At 36.7% G+C, this 26,138-nt stretch overlaps 1 protein-coding gene across 4 annotated transcripts in view; it reads left to right on the forward strand.

Moving 5' to 3' along the window:
* ENTREP2 (endosomal transmembrane epsin interactor 2) overlaps positions 1-26,138 on the forward strand; it is a 196,945-nt gene that overhangs the window by 161,807 nt on the left and 9,000 nt on the right. For 2 of the 4 annotated variants that reach the window (XM_064517487.1, XM_026113340.2), the window contains 5 exons: positions 3,618-3,725; positions 15,305-15,322; positions 18,037-18,197; positions 18,831-18,966; positions 23,487-23,562. In XM_064517487.1, coding sequence (XP_064373557.1) covers positions 3,618-3,725; positions 15,305-15,322; positions 18,037-18,197; positions 18,831-18,966; positions 23,487-23,562 — 499 coding nt within the window. The remainder of the gene's footprint in view (positions 1-3,617; positions 3,726-15,304; positions 15,323-18,036; positions 18,198-18,830; positions 18,967-23,486; positions 23,563-26,138) is intronic. The other 2 variants (XM_064517488.1, XM_064517489.1) reach the window with 1 other exon arrangement.

The following is a 26,138-nucleotide window of genomic DNA, read 5'->3' on the forward strand; positions in this document are numbered from 1 at the left end:
ATTGTGGGCGGTAATCCTTGACTTGATTAATAAATGTTACACTGAATAGCAAACTGACTTAAGCTACGTGTGGCAAAAAAGCAAAAAACTCAAACCACAACAGAAAAGTTATGATCGTCGTATGTGTATTCAGTCTTGGATACTACTGCAGCTCAGGATACTTGGTAAGCCAACTTACTTTAGCTGTTGTTTCACAGCAGTTAGATATGAATAAAAATTAAAGCAATTGGTTTGACACTGACTGGAGGCTTTTTCTGCAATTACTCTTAGAGAAGGAGAAAATAACCAAACTGAAAATGGAAAATATCACTTGGCTTTACTCCATGTTATAGAGTGCAGAAGAAAGGAGTTCAGACAGAAAAAAATTAATTTTTTTCCTCCCACTGTCCATGCAATAAGAAATAGGTTGGGTTTATGCCTTGTTCTTTGTAAATGAATATGAATACAGCGTTACTGATTCCTACCGTTTTATAGTTGCTGCTTGATATGTCAGTAGAGCTTTTACCAACCAGCAATATGCAACTATTTTCTAGTTTAAAGGACATAAAAACATTTAGCCATCCATTACTTTTCTAGAGAAAGAATTTTCTAATGCCAGTTTACCTAGACTAATCTCTACCCTAGTATTAGCATGTTTGGTATATACTGCCTGAAGCAGCAAGGTACACTGTGTGGTGGACAAAAGATACATCAGTCAGGTGCTGTTGCAAGAAAATTCAGTCATCACAGCAGGAGTTGTAGGCAGGTGTAGAGCTTGTAAAGCGCAAGGAGCAACCCTTACGCTATAATCAGCATTGGCGACGCCTCAATTGTGGCCAGTTTAGGATTCTGTGTTTCAGGACAAAAGTGGACCAACTTGACATTAGCCAAATGAAAGTAATGAAAATGATTAGATGCCTGGAAAATTGATCTCAGTGAAGGACTGAAAGATATGTCTTCCAATAAACAAGGAAAGACTTAGAGAAAACGTGATATTAGAGTTTAAATGTGTAAAAGACTGGTGTAAGTGAGTAGCCTGTTCTCAAAATCTGCAGAAGCAGAGCAAAGGTTTTCAACTGTGGAATGGACATACAGAAAACTTTCTGATGGTAAAGATAATTAAACATGGAAATAGACTGTGTAGTGAAGTTTTGGGATCAGTAGGAACAAAGTAGAGAAACATCTGTCATGAGTGACAGAGGCATAGTTAAGTCTGTGCTGAGACATAGGAGTGGTGTGAAGGTCTTAAGGACCCTTCAAGTCCTAGTTTACAACTTTGATGTTGATTTATTATTCATCAAAGTGGTATCAAGTTATATCGGGTTTAGCTAAATCATTTGGTTCTAAATGGACTGTGGAATACAGCTGTGAGGGGAATTTTTCAAATATTTTCAAAATTATTTTTCCTTTTTTATAATTATTACTGGTTCAGAGTCACAAGCCTGGATTTTCAAGGACAAGATTTTTTTTTTCCATCCCATCAATACGATTTGTATCTCTTTACCATTAATACGTATGGCTAGAAATATTTGAAGCCACTAAACATTTATGTACGGCCACAATATCTACATGACGGTGGTTACGCTTGTGAAACTACAGGGATGTCATGAGAAATTGTTGCGTGCACCTGGTCACATCCTACTTCCGTTTATGCGTGCAGGAATCTGGAATCAGTTATGTGATTAACAATTTCTTTTTGGTCTGGTCTATGCAGAATGAATAAGTGAAATAAATACTTTAAAAATGAAGTCACCAGTAAATTTTTGGACATGACAAGAAAACTTCTCTCATTGCTGCCTTATCTCTGTGTAAGTTCTTCTTCACATTCGGAGTTTCATTCCAAAAAGCTTTGAAGTGAAGGAGGTGCAAAATTCTTGAGCAAAGAGCTTTGTTCTTCCTGAAAGGAAAATATTATTAATATTGGATTTTATTGGATTTTCCAGACTTCCGATAGAATTCTTTGTTCTGTTAGCATCAGGTACCTTACTGCTGAGAAATTGTCTTATTTCTCCCCTAGACCTTGTGTCTGTCTCTGTGTTCTTCACCTAGGTTTACGTATGGAAAGCTGAACATCCAAAATTGTGGTCTCTTGTGATCCTGTTTACTAATTGCATCTCTGCAGATTTGCTTGCCTGTTTACCTCCAGTTGAATGCTTTAAATGTGTCTATACGGCCTTGTATTTGAATGAGCCCTTTGTAGCACCTTATGTATGTCAGGAAGAGATTGGCCTTTCCAGTCTTTCTGCTGTGGATGCTGTTAATCCGTTATTCCCCTGGCTGAGTTGCTGGCCAAGAATTCAGAAAACTACTGAGTAGAGCAGCAAGACCAGCAGCAAGTGTAGCCTATTAAATGACTAGAAGTTGACCCATTAACTGTTTGTCTGCTTCCCGTGGCAGGCATTTCCATTTTCAAACAAAGCTCACTTGCGTGTGCAGTAAATCTGCACCTTTTTTTCGTACCCTTTCTTCAGTATTGGTGGAAAAAAAGGGGGCAATGCATTGATTTCATAGAATGGAAGTTATTTTATGAACTGGAAGCGACTAAAATGCCATACGCTTTTAAACTTAGATCCTACACTGTGGTCTTTAACCAGTGAGTGTTTTTTCTCGTGTTATATTAACAATTCTGATTTTTTTAATCTATTCTCTGTGAAATACTTTTACCCAAATGTGTTTACTGGCCATTCAGCATTCAAGAAGTGTGACTAGACTTAATCAATGTAATTGTTGCAAGTACAACAGCTATGTAATTGCTGTGGAAGGACTGTAGTAGTTTTGAAATGGTGCCACTATGCTAAATCACTTTTCCCTTTCTCTAGCTGTAGGGAAAGTAAATAAAAAATCTGGTGATTGCAAGAAATGGATAATTTTTTTAAATTCTACCTTTACTATAAAAATACTTCAGTTTTAATTCAAGGGTTCCTTTTGTTTTATTCTACTTTGTAAACAGAAGTACTTACTGCTGCTACTTTAAATGCATTAAAACAAAAACAAAACTTGGCAGTGTGCACTTACTTCATCAGCACACGTTAAAATGCCCAGATGCAGTCCCTGCTTTTCTGCCATACCTAAAAACATGTTTCTTTTGAATCTGTTTCAGATGCATAGAATATCTAATACAGGATGCAGTTCTCAATTTCACACTAGATTTTTGATTGAATTTTTTTAAGACAAATAATATCCTAATTTGTAGATTTCAAATATTGAAAGTAATGAAATTGCTATATATTTTTTTTGTATGAAATGAAATTGCTATATATATTTTTTGTATGAAAAGTCTTTTTCGTAGTGTCTTTCTAGTGATAGCTATGGCTTGGAGTCTGTATTGTGAAAGCAGCAATTTGTGTTTTGCTAGGGAAGGGGAGAATTTGAAATTTTAATATATGAGAGGAAATGTCTAATAGCAATTGAATTGCTGATAAGTCGGGGGGAAGGGAAGATGTTTGTTTTTATAATTGTTCCTTTGCTGATTGGTTTAAGAGAAAGTATTACAGATTGAATGAATTCCACACAGCTAATTAAGATCATATTTAATTAATAATGACTGACAATGTTTATTATCAAATCTGCTAAAAATATTTGCTGTCGTTTGTGTCCCTGAGATAGGAGATGACATTCTGCTGCCTGTCTTTCCGCAGGACCTGTTGTTCAGTGTGTGCGCTCTCAATATCATCTCCACCATTGTCTGTGCTTTGGCAACAGCAATGTGCTGCATGCAGATGGTTTCTTCTGATCTTCTGCAAATGGTGAGTATGCTTCAATGACAACTTGTGGTATTGTCCAACATCACGCATTTCCCAAATTTATGTATCTGCTTGTTGCTTTTACAGTTATGCCTATTTGTGTGTCTGTGTGTGTGTGTGAAAATGTTTGTGTACAAGGGTATGTTTTGTCTGTTTGCATAAATACAGTGTATAGATGTATGTGATATGAAGAATGCTGCTGTGTTTAAAGGGTTAACATAGAGAGTTATAATTAGGATTTTTTAACCGGGAAAAAGTTGGTTTTATTACCAAGGTTATTACCAAGGTTCAGCTTATATATGCACATTAACTTTTCTGTCATAGAACGTTTATCATCTGTAGTTACCATACTATCTGGTGTAGTTACTTAGCTTTGAGGTGTAGTTTTTTACTGTTTTCTAGTATGAGAAAGGGTAGTTTCAAAACTGGAGCTTTGCACAACGCTGTCCCAAGAATTGTGTTTTCGTAAGCAAAAATACATTTGTCTTCAGAGTAGCGTTTGTAGTTAAAGCAAGTGAAAAAAGGAACATAAGTCTTCTGGATAGCTGGCCACATTACAGTGTGTGCTCCTCTTTGTTTGGACAAAGATAGCTTTCCTATCCCAAATGAGTGCTGCAGTCCTCAAGGCTTCAATTTACTATTGAAGCATAAAAAAATAATAATTTAAAAACCTCCGTGCTTTGCACGACAGGTAAACTTTCTCACCCAGCATTATCACTTGCATATCTAGGAAGTTATCCTCTGTTAATGTTAGTTATCCTCTGTTTCGTGTGTTTAAAATCAAGGGATTATTGGATACCAGTCATTTGTAGATCTCTCATTTTAAAAGCCTCCATAGGTAGAATACTGGCCCAGCAAGTTATTTGCAAACAGTTCGTGCAACAGAGGAACAAGTTGACTAACATGCTATGTAGGCATGTGGTTGATGAAAAATACATTAGCTGCCATGGTTATTAATAGAGTTTTAAGTACATAATGAGTTGTAGAGATATAACCATTCTTTCTAGACAAGGGTTCAAGTCACTGGGCTACAAATTTAGTTAAAAATAACCTTAACCTGTGAGCTGAGGACTGCTTCATGTATTAGCAGATACAATGCAAGTTAGGGAAAAAAAGAATAAAAGCTACATAAGGTACATAAATGCATGTTTTCATATAGCTCCCTCCCTGTTTATATTGAGCATGTTTGTACAGGCCTGTAAGCAGCACTTATTAAATAACTTTCTGTTGGATGTCATAAAGAGCCTTCCAAAACATGAAACAGTTGTTACCATATTGCAGGTAATTCTTCCTTTTTTGATATTCTCTCCCACTGATACTAGTTACAAGATGCCCAGTGACTGAAGAACTTGATCAGAAAGTAATTTTTTCATCTTGTAATGATGACAGAGAGAGGAACTGATCATCACTCCTGGAAAGATCTGCCTGCTTAGTCTGACAGTGGTGTCAGAGATCCAAGTGTAATCATGTATATTCAGGGAGGTTTAACTTGTGATTAATTTTATGGTATATAGCAGTGTATTTAAGAAGAAGAAAAATGCATAGATGACAATGAATCAAGATCAAAAGTGCTTCTGATGGGCATGCACAAGAAACAGTAAGCTGAATAGGAAATAAAATAACTTAAAGTCATGCATTTCTCTCTGCCACTTTTTTTTTACTTCTTTCCTCAAGTTCTTTCTTTTCTACCTGGAGATGCTTCTGCTATGTCCATTTCTTTTTACTTCTCATGCTTCATGTTTCCAGATTTCCGACTTCTTGTTTAATTGTCCATTCTCCTGCCCTTTCAGCTCTAGTGACGTGAATTTCCTTCCCTCTTCACAGAAGAAGGAAATTAGACCTTCCTTCCTGCTCCTCCTCAGTCTTTCCTTGTCTATACTTAAGTTTTTCCCCTTTCTTCTTTCAGGTTACTGAGCCTGATCCCTACCAGGCCTAAGTCAGCCTAACTTCCCTGGGGCTACACTGACTTAGACCAGCTGAACTCTGACCTGAAGATTTATTTTTCTTCCACTATTCTCAGTATTGTCCCATGATCTTCAGTTCCCTTTTGCTCTTATACACTCAAAGATCTGACCTGCTTCCTTTTTTCTTGCTTATAAATCCTTGATCTGTACGTGTTCCTTTTGCTTTCCACCAAGGTACTTCATCTTCTCTTAGCAGGATTGTACCATACTGGGAGTTTAGGATAGCAGCACTGAGAGATACCAACCCTTGTAGAGGAAAATGTTTTAATTATTATGTTGGTTCTTTTCCTCTGTTCTCACTGTATTCAAGAGCTACATATACTCTCCTCTAGGAAGAGGAGCCATAAAAATACAATTCCTAGTACACAACAGCATCATGCAATAAGGAAAATCCTCCTCAGACTTCATGAGATTAAACAACTTTTTAGCTTGCTGTTATTACTTTTGTGACTTGCATGCTCTGTTAGTGTTCTTGTCTCAAAATGAACCAGTTAGAATGGTGATTTTTTACAAATTACGCAATCCTGAAATCATTTCTAGTCCTCTTATGGCAGGATGCTATTCTGTGTGCTTCAGGTATTTTATTGCCTAGCAGCACAGAGCTGGGATATAATATAGTCACAAGAAAATCTGCAGTTGTTTCATGAGTATCTGCTTCCCTGTATAACCTCATAACAGTGATTCATGCATGCCAGCTGACAGTACATTACTGGAAACTGCTTCTTTGTAAAGTACTGATCTTGTAGTAGAAATGCCCTAAAAAATATAAATACAAACTGACCAGCGTTAAGCATAGATTAAATTTTCCAAATAATTTGAAGGGTTTGGGGTTAAAAATAATTTCACCAAACAAATTATTGCTTTCAAGTATTAAGGAAAAAGAAATATTAGTTCTTGTGTTATCTGAGAAGTTCCCTCCTGCTCCGCAGGAATTGAGAAACATGAGCATAAATGGTCATGTTTCCAATTCCAGTCCTTAAAAGGACTGCTTTCTTTAATTCCTGTTTTTCCTTCTGAACTTTCTAAAATATGCAAACACATATCCCAACCCCCTTTAATTACTTTGAAGATAAAGTTTAAGCCTCATATGATGGGTCAAAGAAATACAGGGAGTAGATATAGGAAGTCAAATGCCTTGGCAAAACGTATAATTATTATACCCCATAATGCATTATAGCTGATAATAATTATACATTATTCATCTCCTATAATCTAACAGTATCATCTGTCTTTTCTTTATATTTATTTCAACAGAGACTTACAAGATGCCTGGCATTTTGTGTGAATGCTCCTTTAAGTATTATTGAACTCCCATTTTTGCATTCACCTACTATATTGCCACAATTCATTAATTTGTGTCAATACCACTATTCTTTAGCAATAGCCTCCTGGTGAGAAATATGCTTCACTGCATGTTTTATAATGGCACCAATAATCCTTATGAGTCCTTAATTTAACAAAAATAACAACACCTTATTTCTAGACTCTCTTGTCTTAAAGCACAGTTTTTGTTACACATTCTCATTTTGAGTAGTGCTCAGGAGGGTGCCCTGAAGTCTTTGGGGCAGATTATCCTTTCATTAAATTAGGTATGCAGGCACTGACTAACATAAGATACTTAATTCAGTGGGACCTGGGCAGTTTGTTGGTAATGCTGTGTCATTGATTATTCAACAGTTTATTGACTCAATTTTCAAAGTTGGCTGTCTTCTGGATTAGAAGAAGGGAATTCACCTCTGCCAAGTCACCACGAAAATAAAGATTTTTTTTTCTGTGCATGAATGATTTTTGCTTTTTAGACACATGGTAGTTTTGAAAGAAAATAGCATGCTGGAATTGAGGGGAAATCTGTGTGAATTTGAGTTAAACATTGTTATAATTTTGTTCTAAAAGGGAAAAGTAATTCCTAAATAATGTTTCATTTAAGTGAATATTTTGCTTAGCTATTACAATAATGGTACAAAGTTAGGCACGTGATATTTAACCAGCTACACCCTAGCTATTTCTTTTATATGGTTTCATTTTTTTAATGTAACAAACCTAAAAGTAAGTCGTCAAACTACAGTGCATTCTAGTGGTCAGTTGCTTATTTTAGCATATTTGATTTAGCACTTCACAAATCAAGTAAAAGGAGTATATTGCAAAAACATAACTGCTTCCTTTTTCAAAGACATGTGAAGAGTTTTAGCCACACAATATAATGGGAATCGTGTTTACTACACGAACATATTTTCTGTGAAACTGGACCTGAGGACAAGAACTAGCTGCGCAGTCCTGCGTGGGGAGGTGGCCTAGGTACCCCAACAGCTAGGTGGAAGTGAAGGAAGCATCTGGGAGCTGATAATAGGGGCAGGCAGATATCAGCATGCTTTTCGATTTTTTCTCCATTCATTGTTTTTGTAACTTTTGTAGCTGTGTCTGGATTTTGTAAAAATTCTCTTTTGTCTAATTTAATCTTGATCAGCTTGTGTTAGCAATTGCCGTCAGAGTAAACGACAAGGCATTCTACCACTTTGGGCCTGGCAGGCCTGAAATCTGAGCTCTCTCATACGAGTGAGTGAAGACTCACTAAAATACCTTGCTGCTGGGCTAATACTCCATACCCAGGTGTCACTGGATGACACTGAGCAGACTGGGGCGCTTTCAGAGTAGTTAAGAAACTTAAGAAGGCATGTCACTATTTTGTACACTAGGGACCAGATACCAGGTATTGCAGATATCAGGATACCAGATAAATGAGACTCTGTTGTTCAGGACTGAATATGTTCATTGTTTTCTGTTTCCATGACTGTCACACTCCATGTTAATAAATTAATGTTGTTGGAAGTTTTAAAATCCTCACAACTCCCCTTCAGGCTCCTCAAGTCATTATGGCAGCAGTTCAGTATGCAGGACCCTCAACAGCTGGCTTGCTATCACTCATTAATGTATCAGCTGTGATCTCTTACAAATAATTGGTGCTTGCGTAACTAATAAAGGAATGATATTGCTATTAAGAGGAAACATAGAGCAGACAGCTTTGGTGAGAGGCCTTTTTACAGGTCTGCTACTAGTAGTCTTTTCTCAATTGCATATCTCCTGCGAATATTACAAACTACTTGTATTGTCTTACATTTTAGTTTCCTTTAGTCTTTACTTTTGTACTGGCAAAAGTAAAACTCTTGAGATTGTTTTCAGAAACCAGGGTGAAATTTGCGGTACACCAGAAACCAAAATAAACCTTTAAATATTTACTAATAACCATTAAAAGAAAAAGAAAATATTTATTTTAACAACTACCCTTTTTTTTAGTGTATTTTATAGAATTTACCTGCATGAATAAAACTTTGCTGAATTTTTCACAAGTATTATTATATGCCAGTTGGAGTTTGGGAACGTTTTAGGTTCTGATCTTCGAATTGAACTGTTGGAATCTGAATTCTGATGGTAAGATATTATCCTGGAAGAAAGAAGCTGAAAACAGGAAGGGAAAGAAAGATAAGAAAATATGGGGGCTTTTGCTTTTAACATGAACAGTTTCGTTTCTGGAATATTTCAGATATAGCATGTGGCACAAGACTAAATTAACCACTCTGGGCTTTGAGTTTTTCAGACTGGGCATGAAAAGATATTTTCCTGGGTTGCTCCTTCTTTGATATGACTAATTTGGAAAGTGTCATAAGTATTTTTCTCTCACTTCACCCTTTCTCCCATTAAGTATATACAGTTGCTGCAGGGAAAAAAGGGAAAAAATCCACTATATTTTCCCAATTGTATTAAAATTTCAAGAATAAATGATACCATAATTATAGAGTGAAATTGCCTTCTTTTTTTTTTTTTTTTATTTTACCTATTTTACTATTTTGGACAGTTTAAGAGTGCACTCCATTACAGAGCTTCCCAGAATTGTTCTTTCCATGTATCCACCCCTCCAGCAGATAAATGTGAATCAAATCAGATTATATAAAGATTCTGTAATGTGAGGAAACATACCTTAATAACAAAGCTGTCACTTCCATGTTACTTCAGTTGTTGCTTAGGGCAGTTGTTGCTACTGCATTAATTCACGCTGTTCTCTTCAAAAGTTAGCAATGTGATTTAAACAAATAAATGTTAGAGACTCTGCTCAGTGTGGCCAAGCTAAAGCATGAAGCACACCTACTTCATTCTTTCTTCCCCTCTAAAGATGTTTATGCAGTACTTGTAGAAGTACTGGCACTGATTTCAATCAGTGTGTTCTGATTTTATCACCATCGCTGTTATTAACAGTTTATCACGTTACTATATGTAAAACAATCTGTTGTTTTGTAAAGGAAATAAGGTAATGATGACATGCAAGCTGTAACATTTAATTACTGTTTTCATCAGCCGTGATGATAATTCAGTGTGTTGTTAACTAACTTAAGAGGCTGCATGCATTACTGAAATTAATACAAAAATATTTAACAGATCCTTTGCATACTGTTGAATTTAACTTATGCAGTGCAGTCATACTACATGATCTATGAACTAACACTTGTTGATCAGAGGCAAAGGTCCCGCCAATTTGGGAGTGAGGAAGAAACTGCTTTTTAAACAGAAAAATTGCTTTTATATATATATAGAGAGAGATCTATATATCCGTATATGTATATCAGTATATGTCAATATATATAAAGAGAATGAGATTGTGCAGTAACTTCTGAAAGAAAGAAGGCCTTATAGAACATTTTTTTTAATGTTAACATAAAGTTTTCAAATAATTTCAGGACATTCAGAAGAAAATAAAAGCAATTAGACGATTCAAGCAGTGAACATTTTGACGGGAGATGAACTAGCATAAAAGCTAAAGGTGCAAATGTCAAACAGCTCTCTTACCTCTCTGAATGATTTTATTCTCATTCTGTACTTCATCTTACAATACTTGGTCTGTTATATTTATCTTTTATATGTCGATATGTTCTAACATACTAAAAAAAGATAAAAAGGGAAATTACAAGCATTATGCTGTGCTCTCAAGTTGCTGCCCAGGCATTTATTTTTCTTTTCAAGAACACTTACAAACTTTTTCTGTTCTAAAAATTAACACTCCAGTTCATTTAATTTACTAAAATTTATACTCTGTTCTAACACTTTCTATTTTAAAATCTTCTTAGGCAACAGTAGGTAGTTGTTTTCATCCATACTGGTAAGAGATTGTAAGTCTGTCCTGAGTATAAACTGAAGTTGCTTTTGACAGAAAACAGTGAATTTTATGGTCTGTGTTATTAGATGTGTGTCAACTGAAAGAATACTAGGATAGATTAATTATCTCCATTTTGAATGTTCAGTCAGGGTTATAACAGTGGGTCAGTTTTAAATTAACCTTACTATTTTTAAAGTTTTTGTTTTTTGAAGAAATACGCTTCTGCTTTCGATTACTATTTGTTAAATGCAACTTCATTCCCTCATCAGGTTTCTCAAGATTTGTACCTGTGTAAGTGATAGCAGAATTTTTTTCACCTATGAAAAATCGGAATGGAAACTGAACTGGAATGAGCAATTTAAAGTATCATACAGCATACAAAAGCTGTCTACTGAGATCCTTTATGTTTTTCAGCAGGGTGGGTTTTCTGTTTGTATTGCTGTGTTTTATTCACTCATAGGTGAAATTTTTGGCAGCCCAAACTGTGATATGTTTGCACAGAAAACTTAGTGTGCCCCAGGTATTCACTCTGTATAGGTTTCAGAACACATGCAGACAGGCTCTCGCTGGGAGCACTGTGTAAGAGCACGTGCTTTTACGTGAAGCTCAAAGCTTCTTTGTGACTTTTTAAGGAGACCGGTCACTTGGAATTTTTTTTTAATTGTGTTTTTTTCTCTATGGTAAGTCTTTTTTATACATTGATGGCTAAAAACGAGACAATCTCTCACTGTTTTGAAGTACTCTTGTTCCAAAGCTGGAGAGAGACCACACAGATTCAGTGAAGGCTGTGGTGAGATAAAAGTCGGGTTTTTGCTGCCTGTGCTGCACTTGTCCTCCTTGTTGTTTGAAACTACACAACACTGGTGGTGATGCTGTGTCACATCTGACATGCTTAACTAACACATGCGCTGCTTTCTAAATGTCTTTCCTTAAATAAGCTTTGCTTTCCCTCTGTCACACAGGGCACTTGGGCACTATTAACTATTTACTCTGGATCCTCATACACAGCTGATAGGCAGAGCGTTTCCTAAACACATGCATTGTTCATGCTATTATTTAGAAACACTTACTAAGTGCAATGGCATATGTAGACTATAAATCACTTATCCTTTTCTTTCACAACACATTTAATAAAGTCTCTTACACATGAGCAAAAAAATGCGTATCAGAGTAAAAAATCAGGAAGAAATCAAAACATTCTTTTACCTGTTCTGTATCTCAAATGAGATAAATTCAGAACCTACTGAACTTACATTTTGCTATATAAAAAGAATAGTTTTGTTACTCTAAAGAAGAATTCCATTTAAGAACTTTCTCCATTTATCTAGTATTTATATTATGTCACTCATACAGCTCAGATAAAGCACCTGAGTATGCAGACAATATATTGGTTGCTTTTCTATCCCCCTATTCCAATGTATCATGTTGAAATAACTTTTTTATCATGTTGAAATAAATTTCTTTTTTTCTGAAAAACTCCAGGAGAGGTTTCGAATTAAATGAGAATTGACCATAAGTCATTAAATAATTGTTAATATTTAACCTAATTATATCAAACCATAAATAGTACATTTTTGTTGCACAAATCTCACTAGAGGTGGTGTGTAGCCCAGATGGCAGCCCATTTAGAAGCACCATGCATTTTCCCCCCACCTCAAATAAAAAAGTACAGCAGAAACCTTTGGCATAGGTAAACTTAGGACATTTTTAGAAAATGTACTATTCTCCATTTTGCATTTTATTGGTAGAATAAGAATATTTGATATTTAAGAATATTTAAAATACAGAGTATTTTAAGAAAGATGCAGAATCACAGAACAGTTTCTGTGGGGCTAGAAAGCTATGGCTTGTGATAGTTATAGCATCAGCAACTAGAAAAGATGGAGAGAAAATTTCGAATCAGTATTTTCTGTATCAAAATATCTCTTATATTGCAATTTCCCTTTAAGCTCAGGGAAAATTATAATAGTCAGCCCTGATCCTTCTGTTCTTGCAGATAGTTAGATAGCATCTACATTTTCCTCCAGGAGATATTGATTCCACTCTTTTTTTTAAAAAAAGAAGAAAATAACCTGTCCAAGAAGAGGACAGTTAATTAAAAAAAACAGTACTGTAGACCCAGGTGTATTACAAACAGTTTTTACATTAGATAAGATGCCAGTATTTAATTATATGCAATTAAAATATTTTATTTCCCATCCCCAAGAATTGACAGATTTTTAGAAATGACGTATAGAGAATAAAATTAGGATAATGAACTCTGGAGTCTCCAAAGGGATTATTTCAAAGCTACAGAGTAAATTTATTAATGCGATACGGAAGGCAAATGTAATTGCATCCAGATACGAGAAAATACTCAAGATGAGAAGATTCCCCTAGAGCACTAGTCCCATACTCACGTATGACAATTCTCATTTTAGGAATGTCGTAGTGCTAAGTAGTGAATCCTAGCACTGTGTCATTTCCATGGCATCAACATGCTGATCAGCTGTAGAGTACGTAGACTACACAGTGTCTGTGTTTGGCAGGAATGGCCTTTACCCAGAAATGCTGATCAAGTGTTTTTAGCCACACAGATCCCAGCTAGAAGGACTTTCCATGCTGCCTCACACCAGGTAACTGTTTCTTTAGGGAAATATATTTACAGTCTTTATCTGCCGTTTCTTCAGTTTGTTAACTGATATTCCTCCAACAGCGTCTACTTGTGCATACTCAGATACTCAAAACATAAATAATAAGCCTCAATCATTCCTGCCACTTCAGTGACCAATTTTTGAAAGAACTCTGAGTGAAGAACTGGAAGTCTAGTCTGACAAAAAAATAGGAAAGTGAGTTTCATAGCCTTATTCCTCTCTGTTTATTGGTGTTTATTTCACCTTGAAGAGCTAAAAATTAAGAAAAAAGTCCGTTTCCTTCCACAAAGCACTGCCTTCCTCGCTGCAAAGTGACAGCATATGTTTCTTGCTGCAGGTGCTAGGTTTGCTGAGAAGGTCATTGGAGTCCCATCCTACCTGACTGCCTGTGCGGAGCTCTCAGTCAAATGGACACCGAGCATAACTGCGTTTTCAGAAAATTTTTACCCCTTCTGCTCTGCTGGAAATGGCATGCTTCTAATATCTCTGTTTCTAGTTCTCTCTTTGCTGATAACTTGCTACTGATGCCATGACTAATCGCTGCAAACTTCTGTATTGAATTCAGGTCCAAGCGATGGGTACAAAAGTGCAGCATTGTCCAGCTTCCTTGTTTAGCCTGCAGCAAGATAGCGTATTTTAGTCTTTCCTCATAACTGCAAACCAAGTTGCAAGCAAAGTGGTCCTCAATATGAAATAAAGATGAAGGCTGTTTAAATCAGAAAGTGTACCTATCAAAATTAAGCTTGTCCAGCTAAACGTATGGATTATGCACGCAGTGTGTGCAGCACATTGCACATCCAGTTAGCCTGTTATGTGTCAGACATGTTCCATATGCTAAACTAAGGCTATCTTTAGTCCAAGAACTAAAAAGAAAATAAAATGCATATGGATAATAATTTGAATGCCAAATTTCAGTCATGAGGTTGGCTATTTCCTAAAACAGTAGTATGAATTTAGGCTCCTAAATCTGTATTTTGTTGTTGTATTTCTGAAAACTCCCAGCATCCAACAGGTCCAGGTGGTCAGCGTAAATATTGAGTGTTTGGGATTTCCAGAGCCAGGGGATACCTTCTTCTACATAGTAAATATGTTCAAATTACCTATTGACAACTTCGAGGTTACGTAAAGTTTTTAACAGGGCTGGCTGAAATGGTGCAGCCAACTGTTTGTCCTTGTCTGCAACAGTTTTCTCTCTGTTGCTTCTGCAGTCACCAGTGGTTCAATCCCAAAAACGTGGCTAGGAGAGCTTCTTTGCGAGTTGTTTCAGAGTGTGAGCTATAGATTTTGAAATGACATTGAATGCAGCTTCTTGTTGCCTATACTTGTGACCAAACGGACCATCCCCACTCTTGGTTTAGCAGTTCTTGTTGCTGTCTATCCTACTTGCCGTCTACCGTTCTGAGACTGATTATTTGATGATAACTGCCTTGTTATACAAAAAGGGTCTTGTGTGTGTGTTTCCCTGTGAAAGCACTTGTCACAGTTCCTCTGCCCGGGCCAGTTCCATCGGCTGTTTGCATTCCCTCGTGTCTTTTTCTGGTTGTCTCCTCTAGAGACTGCATTAAGTCTTTGCCCAGCCCTGGCCAGCCTGCACCATTCAAGGCTAACTCTTCAAGTTTTTTAAATACACTTTAGTGTAGGAAGAATAAACTTTGCAGGCTAGTAGAGAATAGGATATAGGATGTATAGAATAAGATATGAGTTAATTCTCCCTTATTAGCTTTCCCAATGTTTTTTCAAGAATGTCTGTTCTTTGTGATAATCCCTTATATTTGATATTGCTTCATTTCCTGCTAGTCTGCCTCTTACAGCCTCTTTTAATTTAATTTCTGTGCCTTCCAGCAGGACGATATCTCACAGGTAAACTGTTATTTATAAAAAAAACAAACCCCAAATATGTGTATCTTTCATCTCCATTTTGGCACCCGTTTTCAGCATTGGTATCACAGTGTTCATTGCCATGCCTTGTGCTTAGAGTAAAGGTTCTTGAAAAGGATGCCGATGATTCCACTGTTAAACTGAAGTGCATCTAAATGTTCGGGTGCTTTCCTTCTTGATTCACAGTCTATTCTATCCTGAAAAACCTTTCCTTTCTCTCACATCCCACAAAATGTATGCTGATATTTCACCATAAAGGTGCTCTCTATGTTAATAGCTGCATTAGGGGGAATGTTAGAATATTGCACCTTATATATGGATGAATGAAACAAGCTTCAGGGAACTCAAGAGATGGAGCTGCCTCTTCTCTGCCAGAAACCAGAAGCAGGTTCGTGGTGCAATATGGAAATAGGCTAGGGGAGGGTAAAGACAGTCGCAAAAGAAAAATCAGTCTGCAAAGATGAGCAAAATCATCAACTATACTAGGAGAATGAGTATATTCCTGAGTTTAGTGGAAGCAAATAGGGTACAAAACATGGGGCTGAGTATATAAATAAATGTTTGTTTTCATTATGTGTTAGATTTTTCTACAGTTTTCAGGTGATTAGGTTGAACTAATTGGGTTTAAATTCTGAATGAGAATTTTTGTTACTGGCACTATACAGATATTTATTTATATTAGATTATTTATATTTATATAATTATTTATTTATTTATTTATATTAGATATTTATTTATTTAATTGTAGTTACTTCCTTTTTTCCTAAAAGATTCTTCAGAGTGTTTGAGGTGACAATAGACTGGTGATCCTATCATTTGTGACAGAAGTTTGGTATTTAACAATAAATGTTCACATACTGTTAGAGTTTGGGAAACAGTCATTGGATGCTCAGGGGAATTCATACAGAGTAACCTCAAAAATGTAGTTCTATTTCGTAGGATAAACCTGTAGAAATATTTGCTAGTTTTCAGGACTGTTGAATTGCATCTCATATGAAAGGCAGCACTTCCCGGCATCAGACTTTTTATGTAATTAAGAGTAAATCAAGAACATGTCTTTTTGTTCCTGTGCCATCAGTAGACTACAATGGCTGAAAGAAGTCGATAGGCTGTAGGATATAATGATACAGTAATATGCTGCAGAGGAAGCTCTTTATTTAGTAGTTACTCATGAAAATATCTCTAGAGAGTCAATTAGTAAGCAACTAATAGTTCATTTTCACAAACCATTGAAACTAGTCTTCCTGACTCTGTTGTGTTGCATTATTACAGCTTTGACCTTTGAAACAACATACATGGAGTGTGTTTAATAGAATAAAGATGTAACTCAGCCTTCTAAATACCAAAGGCCTACGTTATTTCTACTGTAATTTAAATCCAGCATAAATATGCAGGGTAAATTTTTCTGCAGAAGTGAAAAATATAGAACTCTGACATTAAAAATGAAATTTGTTTACTTTCTATTTGCTGGATCTTCTTAGCATAAGCATTTTCAGTTTTATTTACTGCTTCTTCATTCTTTATCATGGATTTCAGAAGTCATGATAATGTAATGACACAACAGTGCAAGCAGATGTATTCACTTGTTCCAGTATAGAAGAGAGACATGCCTTCAGCAAATTTTCTTAACTCACTTTTTTTAAAAGCCAAGAGCTAAAAACCAGATCATCTACTAGTCCAGCAAAAATGATATGGCAGCAGAAGCTTGTCTGAAGAAAAAAAAATGCCTCTGCCTCTACTGCTTGTCTGCTGTTACACCTCTGTGCATGGGGAGCGCATCAAGCCAGGCCACGCCATTCCCTGCGTCCCAGGGGATCTGCAGAATGGACCCAATGTGATCGTGAAGTAGTTTAAGCCTTTGCTAGCAGGCTTATTAAGTTACGGTGTTTGTGATATCAATGGAATCAGAAGGGCTCCTTGATACCACTGCCATGCTCAACGCTGAGTAGGTTCCTGTTGCATCTGACAGTATGTCTCAGTAATTCTTATTTTTTCATCTTCAGAATAGTTATTTCCTTTTGTTTTGAGATGTTTATATGGAAAAAATATTTTTCTTATATTCACACCAGTATTAAAAACATTTATACCACATTTAAACATGTAGTGTTGGTATCAACAAATCATAAATATTTATTAAGAATATTTATTTTGTAAACAGTGAAAAATAGGTGGGATATTAATAGTTGCCATATTCAAAATTTAATGAACATATGGCAGCTTGCTTCTGGTTTGCTTTTTTGGTGTGTGGGCTTTTTTTCTTTAGTACAACGCATTTCAGATTGGAAACAAAACCATGCAAATAGTTATTTCAATAATTGTATTTAATGTTCCTCAATTATGAAGATACAGCTGATTATGTAATGCTGTAATCAAATTGTATTTTAAGGTTAATGTGTTTCTTGAGACACTATTTAATTTGAAGTGTCTTATGTTCTCAGTCCTAAGAGTAACTGACTTTGAGGCACAGACTCCTCTATGTCTTCAGTTAAACTTCATTTTGTACTTTATCAGTCTGAGATTCCTCACTGATCTCAGGTATTCTTATGCTTTCAAAAAGATCGCTTTCATTTCATTAGGGATATTCATGAAATTGGGCATTGGTCTGGATTGCTAAAACTAGCCTTTTATTATAATTCTTTTTATTGATGATGATGTTGCTCCTACCATCTTAAGGAACTTGAGCTATTCCTTTTCAGTTTCTGCCACAGAGGCCACATTCTACCCACCACGACTGTATGACTCCACATGGGACTGTCCTGCATCAAACCCTGGATTTTGATGAGTTCATACCACCAATACCGCCTCCACCTTACTACCCACCGGAATATACCTGCACACCTGTGATAGAGGCGCAGAGGTGATTCTTCTTCCCTATAGTCACCCTCAGCCTATAGTCCTGGGCTACAGACTATGAAGCTCTTTCAAAGAATATGAAGTGAAGTGGTGTCCTTCGCTTACATCAGGTGCCTCTTTTCCAGGGAGATTACATACATTTTTCACAGACCTGTTAGGACACACGTGGAAATACTTATTTGTGTTAAAGCCACTGTGCAAGCACTACTGTGATGGAGAAATGACTGAACTCAGCTAAGATAAGGATAACAATATTTGAGCATAAAGCAGGGATCAGCTTATAGGTAATCCTCTCACAATTGTTAACATTATACACCTGAAGTTGAATGTGAGATTTGATTTTCTAACGAAATCATTGAAGTTAATGTGCGTTATTATGGAGCAGTAAAGGACAACAATGACTGCACAACAGGTTTGTACAGATGGTTGGTATCCAAAATGAAATACAGTTTTTAAAGCTGTCCTATAAATTAAGGCTTCATTTTGCTTGTCTAATAAATTTCTTCAGCAGAGTTCTTGATAGTGTGTTGGCTTTGAGTTCAGAGAAAGCTCTACATCAATGTGGTGTGGATAATAGTTTACCAAATAAAGCCAATGCAATTTCTTAATAATGAAGGTTTTTTGTGTTTTTAAACAGAGGTTTCCATTTGGACTTTCCTCATTCCCCATTCAGTGCATTATACGAAGTCACCATTAACAGCCCAGGAATGTTGTATCCAGCTGAGCTGCCCCCTCCTTATGAGGCAGTGATTGGAGAGACGCCTGCTAGTCAGGTAAGGAAAGCCGAGGGAAATTCTTTACAGAGTCTCCAAATTTTCATGATGCAAAACAGTTTGAAATTATTTTAATGATCTAAAATAATTTAGGAGTTAATTGTGCTTTCTAATAATCAATAGAAAATACGTATATTCTTTAAACAGTTTTCATACCCTTCTCTTTAAGAGTTTAGCTGACTTATGGATTTCACCTAATGTGCATTCTCCTTATGTTCTTGTGCATAGTTGGGCAAATACTTATGTAGGTAATAATATTTCAGCTGAAACTGTCCATTAAAAAATTGTATGATACTGGATTGTGACTAACAAAAACCTAGGAGAATGGATTGGAACCACTGAAGCACAGAGTTTTTCTTTATTTGAAAAGGATGATGGTGTTTTGAAATGGGATTGGACTTCTTGGTTCCTGTACGTAATAAGAATAGTGTAGATTTAATAAGGAGGAAGATAACCATCTGTCTTGTGACAAGTAATGCTAATAACTTCTGTGTGTTTGTGTATGTGTATATAGAGCTCATGGGACTGTGTGTGTGATCTGAGCATACGTAATTACAAGTTTCTGTATTAAATGCCTATGTGTAGGCAGAACAGGCACTTGAAAATTCCTAACAAAAACCTCTATAAATAACCTCAGACTAGCAGTGTTAAAAATACACAGTTGTACTGCTCCACTTGAATCAAATCTCAGGTCAAGTTCTGGAAAAGTCCTGGGATCATATGGTGATAGTATAGATTCTTATAATGACAAGCTTTTTTAATAGCTTCTCCTATTATATGACAATAAGAGATATTCCTCAGGCTGTGCAGGCTTGTTAAAAGCACATTTTTTCCTTTTTCTTACTCTTAATAGCTTAGTGACTGTCTTTGCCAGCCAGTGTACCTGAGGATGAGCAAGTCCAGTAAGGTTTGTTACCCCAGAAAGAGCTGAAACCTGTGCAGAAAGCAACTGCTTTCCCTGTGCGAACCAAAACTCTGACCGAACTGAAGATTGTTACTGTTATCTTCTGCAATTAAAGCCATGGTTCCCCTTCCCCTGAGCAAGCAGGTTAATTAATTCAAAAAGCATATAAAATACATTTAGCAGTTATTTTAAGTAGAGAAAGAGCAAGGGAAGGAGAAGCAAAAATGTACATCTTGACCAGATAAATTTAAATGGCCAACATTTAGTGAAACGTTGCTAAATGCTCAAAAAAAGATGGGTGAAGAAACCAAAATTCATGTGATATACTCGATTTCTTCTGCATGACTGAAATCTCTTGCCTTTCCACTGTTTAAGATGCTAGTTATCAACACGGCCCATAAGAGAGAAACCTTCATTTGGGAAGGGCTCTTCTGCGTGCGGGGGGAATTCTGCATGTTAGGTACAAAGAGGGGAATATTCATGGTCCTCCGTTTGGGACCAAGAGGCAATTTCTGTGTATGTACATTTGTCCCATGTATTTCTCATATTGTTTCTTTATTGTTTGCAAGCAGTTGTACTTGGAAGAAAACAAGATATGTAGTCTGCAATATGTAAGCAAGAGCCCGGAAGTTAGGCCGGGAGACCTTTTTTTTTGTTCATCTAGGAACTGTTCACTTTTAAGAATATCGTCCTGTTTATGCAGTCCCATGTCTTTGGGTTTGTGACTGCGGGGTTTCCAGCCTCTGGGACAGCCTCTGAGACTGAGGCAGAAACCGAGAAGGGAAATGCCATGCCCTGGCTGAGCTTTTCTGTCTCCTAACTTCCAAAGGATGCGAGAGAGTGATGCCACCCTGGCCCCGTGGAGCAAGAGGGCTGCTACCAGTCCCTCTCTGTCATTGCCCCAAGTAAAACATGACTGCTTTCCCTCAGTGAGCTGAGAGAGTCTCAGAATTAACACCTGAACCACAAAGCCAAATAGTTTATTTTAAGCCTCCTGCCCACGCCGACGTGTGCCTTGGGTTCATGCAGTGTTGTGTGCGAGCTCCTTTCCCGCACGGTGTCAGAGCAGAGAGCAGCCGCGGCCGCTCTGTGGCTTGTGTCACATGAGCTGCGTTGGCTTGTTCCCGGATCAGAAAAGCTGGCACTATAATCGATTCTCCCGGATCTCCAGGACATAGAAGTTCAGCTGTCTTAATCTAGGTGTGTTTGTGCAATAGAAGATTAAGCTATGTAAATACAATCTCTGTATTTCTTCTGACAGTAAAATACTGTATTTGTTTGAGAAAGAGCTGAAATACTTTGATTTCAGGAATTGCCGTGCTGGCTTTTTTTCTTTTTACAAGCATTGTTTGCTATATGTGCTATACAATAATGATTTTATTAATTTGAATTTACTAGATCAAAGCTGTAGATTGTTCTTTTTCACTTTGTGATGACACCAAAACCTCAGCCTAGCATGCAATTCATTTCATAGGTACTAGATAAAGGACGATGTCACTACAGCTGCCAGGCGACCAGGAGAATGCAGAAGATCAATAAACTTTTCAGCACAAATATTCAACAGATATTCTTTTGTTAATGACTAAGAATATATGAAATAACCTAGATGTAAAAAGAGCCCCTAGGTTTTCAAAAAAAAAAACCCCAAACCAAGCGCCTTTAAAACTCAAAATTATTTATCCAGAAATGTACTTAGAATACATTTTTTTCTATAATTTATTTTGTGATTGAACTCTCTTCAGCTACAAAGAGCATTTGAGGACACTTCTTTTGACGAAAGATCTCACAAACATATTCTTCTCACAAGCTTATATTTTCTTCTGTAAAATTTACAGTTTCTTTTTCAGAAAAAGTTGCTGTTGGATTCCATGTTTGAAAGCAAAACTAAAATTGCCATTTTCAAAAGTAAGCTTATCAAAGTTCAGTGGTAGATGTTCAATTTAGAAAATATACACCTCCTAGTTGATGAAGGCTGATAATTTAGTACAAGCAGTAGAACAGTTCTAAAATGCTGCTGTAGTCAGACAAGCATGTGCTAACCACTGAAGGTAGGAATATTTGCGTTGTGTGGGACTGAAGCAGCAGGAGGAGCAGTACCACAGTGTATTCCCAGGCAGGGTCTGCAGTTTAGAATGATGCCACTGACTGATTATTTATTTTTACCACAGATGTGATAGTTTGTTTCAACAAAGTAAGTTCCTTCAAAAAATTTGCAAGTAAATGATTTAAAAATATGACAGAGCCTTTTTCCCTGGTTTCCAGTCCCCTATCTATCTACTACTGAGTTAAAATATTTCTGGTGTTATTTTTTGTAGAGTTATATTCACAAACCTTTTGACTTAGAATCACTTTTAAAGTCTAAATTTTTATCAGAAAAACTGTTTCTTGATCACTCAATCATAGTAAGGTTTGTGTGTGTGTGTATATTTATGTATAAAAAACTTAATGGTTGCAGTAAGATATATATATATATAAGTACGTATGTATGTATTAATCTACACTGGCATGTGCACTGAAAGCTCTTTTCTGAATACCTTTAGAGTGTAGTGTCACACTCAGTTCTTTTGGGAAGGCCAGATACAAATGAAGCCCTTGACAAAAGACTTTTCACAGAGGTGACTGATGGTTATTTGCAGACTGTCACCAACTGTAATACGTTTTTATTAGTTAATTGTGGCCCTAAAGAAGAAGTAATGCTTTCTGCTAAAGATGGTATCAATTTCACCTCCTTTGATGCATCTTAGCAGGTTTTTTTTTTCATTTATAGTTACCAGCTGTTTATTGGAACCATTTTTTATTAATAATCGTGGTCCCAAAGAACTGCTAAAAATCTAACGAGATTGGCAATAAAATGCAATTGAAAGTCTGTTGAAATCAATAGAAAGAAAGTTTCCTTAATTTCAGTAATGTATGGATCAAGTCCTTCCAAGACTGAATTTGTTCACATGATTCTCAGAAGTGAAGGGAAGTTTTTTAAGTTACCTTCTTAAATCCATTCTTTCAGGAAAAGGATGAGTCCTAGTATTATCTCCCTTCAGCAATCTCTGCTAGGCTGGAGGGTACCATGTATCAACCAGCTTGGGTGGTAGTGATGCTCTAGGGATTAGGAGAGCATTACATGTCAATATCTTAGCAGGTAAACAGAGGACAGTGCTTGTTTTTTGTGATTACTATTGTTCTCTCTCCTATTTTAGGGTGATACAATATGGTGTCATGTCACAAACTCCACAAAAACAAACATAATTGTGAAAAAAAAATGCAGACTGTTGAAAAAGAGATTGTTTGTAATCAGACAATTATTTTTAAGCACTGCAGTCAGTAAATTTTGTAATGTTAGCCTGTAGCCCCAGCTGCCTGTGAATTCAGGATGAATTTAACTTGTAGATTCTGGGGTAAAAAAAAAAATTGCTTTAAGCATGTTCCTTTGCACTGCATTTATTCCTTACCCAAAGGCATTTTAAATTACTATATCTTTAAGTATGTTTTGATTGGAATAGCAGCTCATATGACAGTTATCTCACATTGCCAGGTGTATTCTTTAGATCACCAGTGCTGTACTTTATTGGGAAACTGTTTGCAGATTAATGTGCTGTTACACTGAACAATTTTCTTGCAGGTCACGGGTATTGATCAGCAAGTATCCGAATCAAGCTTGGGTGAAAGGAACATGACAGAGGGCTTCAGCACACAAGGTGATCATAACGTTGTTTTTGTCTGCTTTGGAGAGATGTAGTGGGGTTTTTGAGTCAGCTTTTCTTTCTTTTGTACCCTCGCCCATGGGAAAAGAAGGATTTGCTTTCAGATTGTTCATGGCAAGATGAACTTTATCCTAGTCACAAACTGATGTGGCTGGAAATGCAGAGGAAATCAAAGGGGAGTTCTACCCAACATAGCTCCCATGGGAGCATACTCGCTTTGATTAAAGCCCTTTGAGGCAGGTACCACAACTTTCATCTCTCTTCAAAGTCATGCACATAACTGGCAGTTTGTTTCTCATTGTCAGCAATGACAGATGCTTTTGCATTCTTACAGTTCTGACAGTCCACACGTCTTCTGCGTATAGCAGTTCCCTGCATGGCTCCAGAAGCTGGGACAAGAAGCTTGCTGCCCAAAGTGCAGATGTTGTGAGTGAGATGAGTAGCTGCACAGAGCCAGATCATTTTGTTAAAAAGGCATGAGAACAGGCTGCTTTAACATGTGTGATGATTTTTCAAAGGTTATGGTTTCAGCTAAGTGGCTTGAGAGTTGTTGAGTGGTTTGCACAAAGTGAGATAACTGTTTTAGTAAACTTCCAGTAAATAATTTTTCCACATCATAGCTGGTATTATCAACAGGCTTCCAGGTGTTTTCAGTTAGTACACTGATGGGCAGAGAGGTGGTGGCAGAACAGTCCTAGGCTCAGAAGCTGTCCTCTCTCACCTGTCCTCAACAGCGGCTGACAGCCCTACAAATCAGCAAGGAGAGTCTGTTCCTACACACAAAGTATCTGTTCTGCAAATAACTAAGTGACTTCAGATTCCAGAGCCATCAGTTCTCACCTTTCACTAGTGCTAAACATTCTTTTATTTAAAAAAACAAACTAATCTTTGGCATCTGCAGTGAAGTGCGACAGCTGATGGTGACTAGTTTTCAAGTTCTGCTGTTAAAAAAGGCTGCATCTACACAGCTAATTTTCACAGTTCAAAAGTACATTTGGACTTTACATCCACATGTAAAACTCTAAATCTTAAGGCTGGTGCTAGAGCTTTGACTACTTGGAGGCAGTGGACCAGCACTCAGGCCAGGGTTTTAACACTGCATACAGTGGTGTGCACACGTGAAAGGGAACCAGGAGGACAGCAGCCACCTTCTCCCTCTCTAGTATTCTGTGCATGTTATGTGCCACTGCTGTGGTCTGCGACTGAATAGCCTTTGGTAGGAAAAACTCCTGCTTTCTGTAGTACCAGAGAAACCGTGCCAGTGGAAGAGTAGAATAGTAAGAAGCTGTAAATATAGTTTAAGACCCTTGAGTTTGGGTGGCAAGTAGTACAAACAACCCCAGCCTGAAATATACTCAGTACAGTCTATTTGGAAGATTTATATTTCTGTGATTGTTTTTGAGCTATCAGTTTAAACAAATGCTGAAAATGGGGTTCCAGAGGGAGAGATCCTGGATATCGAAGATCTGTGCTGTGAAGACAGGCACAGACTTGATATTTTCACTTACCCGTACAAACTTTCTATGTATTTCAAAGCTTGAGTTAAGGGAATATGTTGCAGAGAATCATGTCACTTATGTAAAAGTGTTTGGAAACACATCACAAAATATAAGTGGTCCAGTAAACTACTGCAGCTTGAACAGTGTTTATTATGCAATTTTAGCATAGATAGATGTATTTCCATAATTGATTATAATGTTCTTTTTGGCAGTCTTATGATTGCCTTGTAAATATTATGACTTTATTTCCTAGAAGCCCTAAAAGAAAATGGTAGTTTTGATTCATCTTATGTAAGAAAAATGTCCTTCATAAAATTTAATCTCATGAATATTTGATTTCACATTTTGATAGTAATTTCCATATACTCTGGGAATCTTTCTCCTTCCGAGACCCAAAAACATGGGAGCACTTGACAGATATTCTCTAATCCATTAAAAGATCCAGTCTTTGTATTTCTGAACACAGTGGAATATGTTTGCCTCATCAATATTGCTAGAAGCAGCTGTTAGGCTAAAAGGGGCATCAGAAGCTGCTGAGCTGAATAGAATAATATGATTTGTATTTTGTAAATACTTTGATTTTAGATATTGAATCTTCTCAGGAATTCCAGTCCAACGTGGGGAAATTGTTGTTTATATTATCGGAGCCTGAGAGACTGTATGGTCTAATTTTATTTTCCAGACTGAAGGGATTTCCTTTTCTCTTTTCATCATGACTTTAGGAATAAAGCAGAGCCAAATGCTTATTTTCATGCAAAGTCCATTTTCATTTATAACGTATATACATAGGCCTGACAGAAGAAGTGATAATAATCTCAGTTTTCAATACAAAGGGCTTCCAAGATGACGTGAACCTGCACAGAATATTTAGCTTCTATCTGAAGTGTAAAGATGAAGGAGTCTCTGGTATCCTACACATTTCGTAGCCAGAGATACGGTATGAGGGTGAATTCTCTTTTGTAAAGCTCTTAGGTACATACTTTACATAAATGATGACTGGTTAGAAAGTGTTATTAGCTGAAGAAAACATATGAGAAGGACGCTAATAGCAAGTAAATGACTTCAGTCTTT

The sequence above is a fragment of the Dromaius novaehollandiae genome, chromosome 10 (assembly GCF_036370855.1).
Source record: "Dromaius novaehollandiae isolate bDroNov1 chromosome 10, bDroNov1.hap1, whole genome shotgun sequence".
Classification (NCBI taxonomy): Eukaryota; Metazoa; Chordata; class Aves; order Casuariiformes; family Dromaiidae; genus Dromaius; species Dromaius novaehollandiae.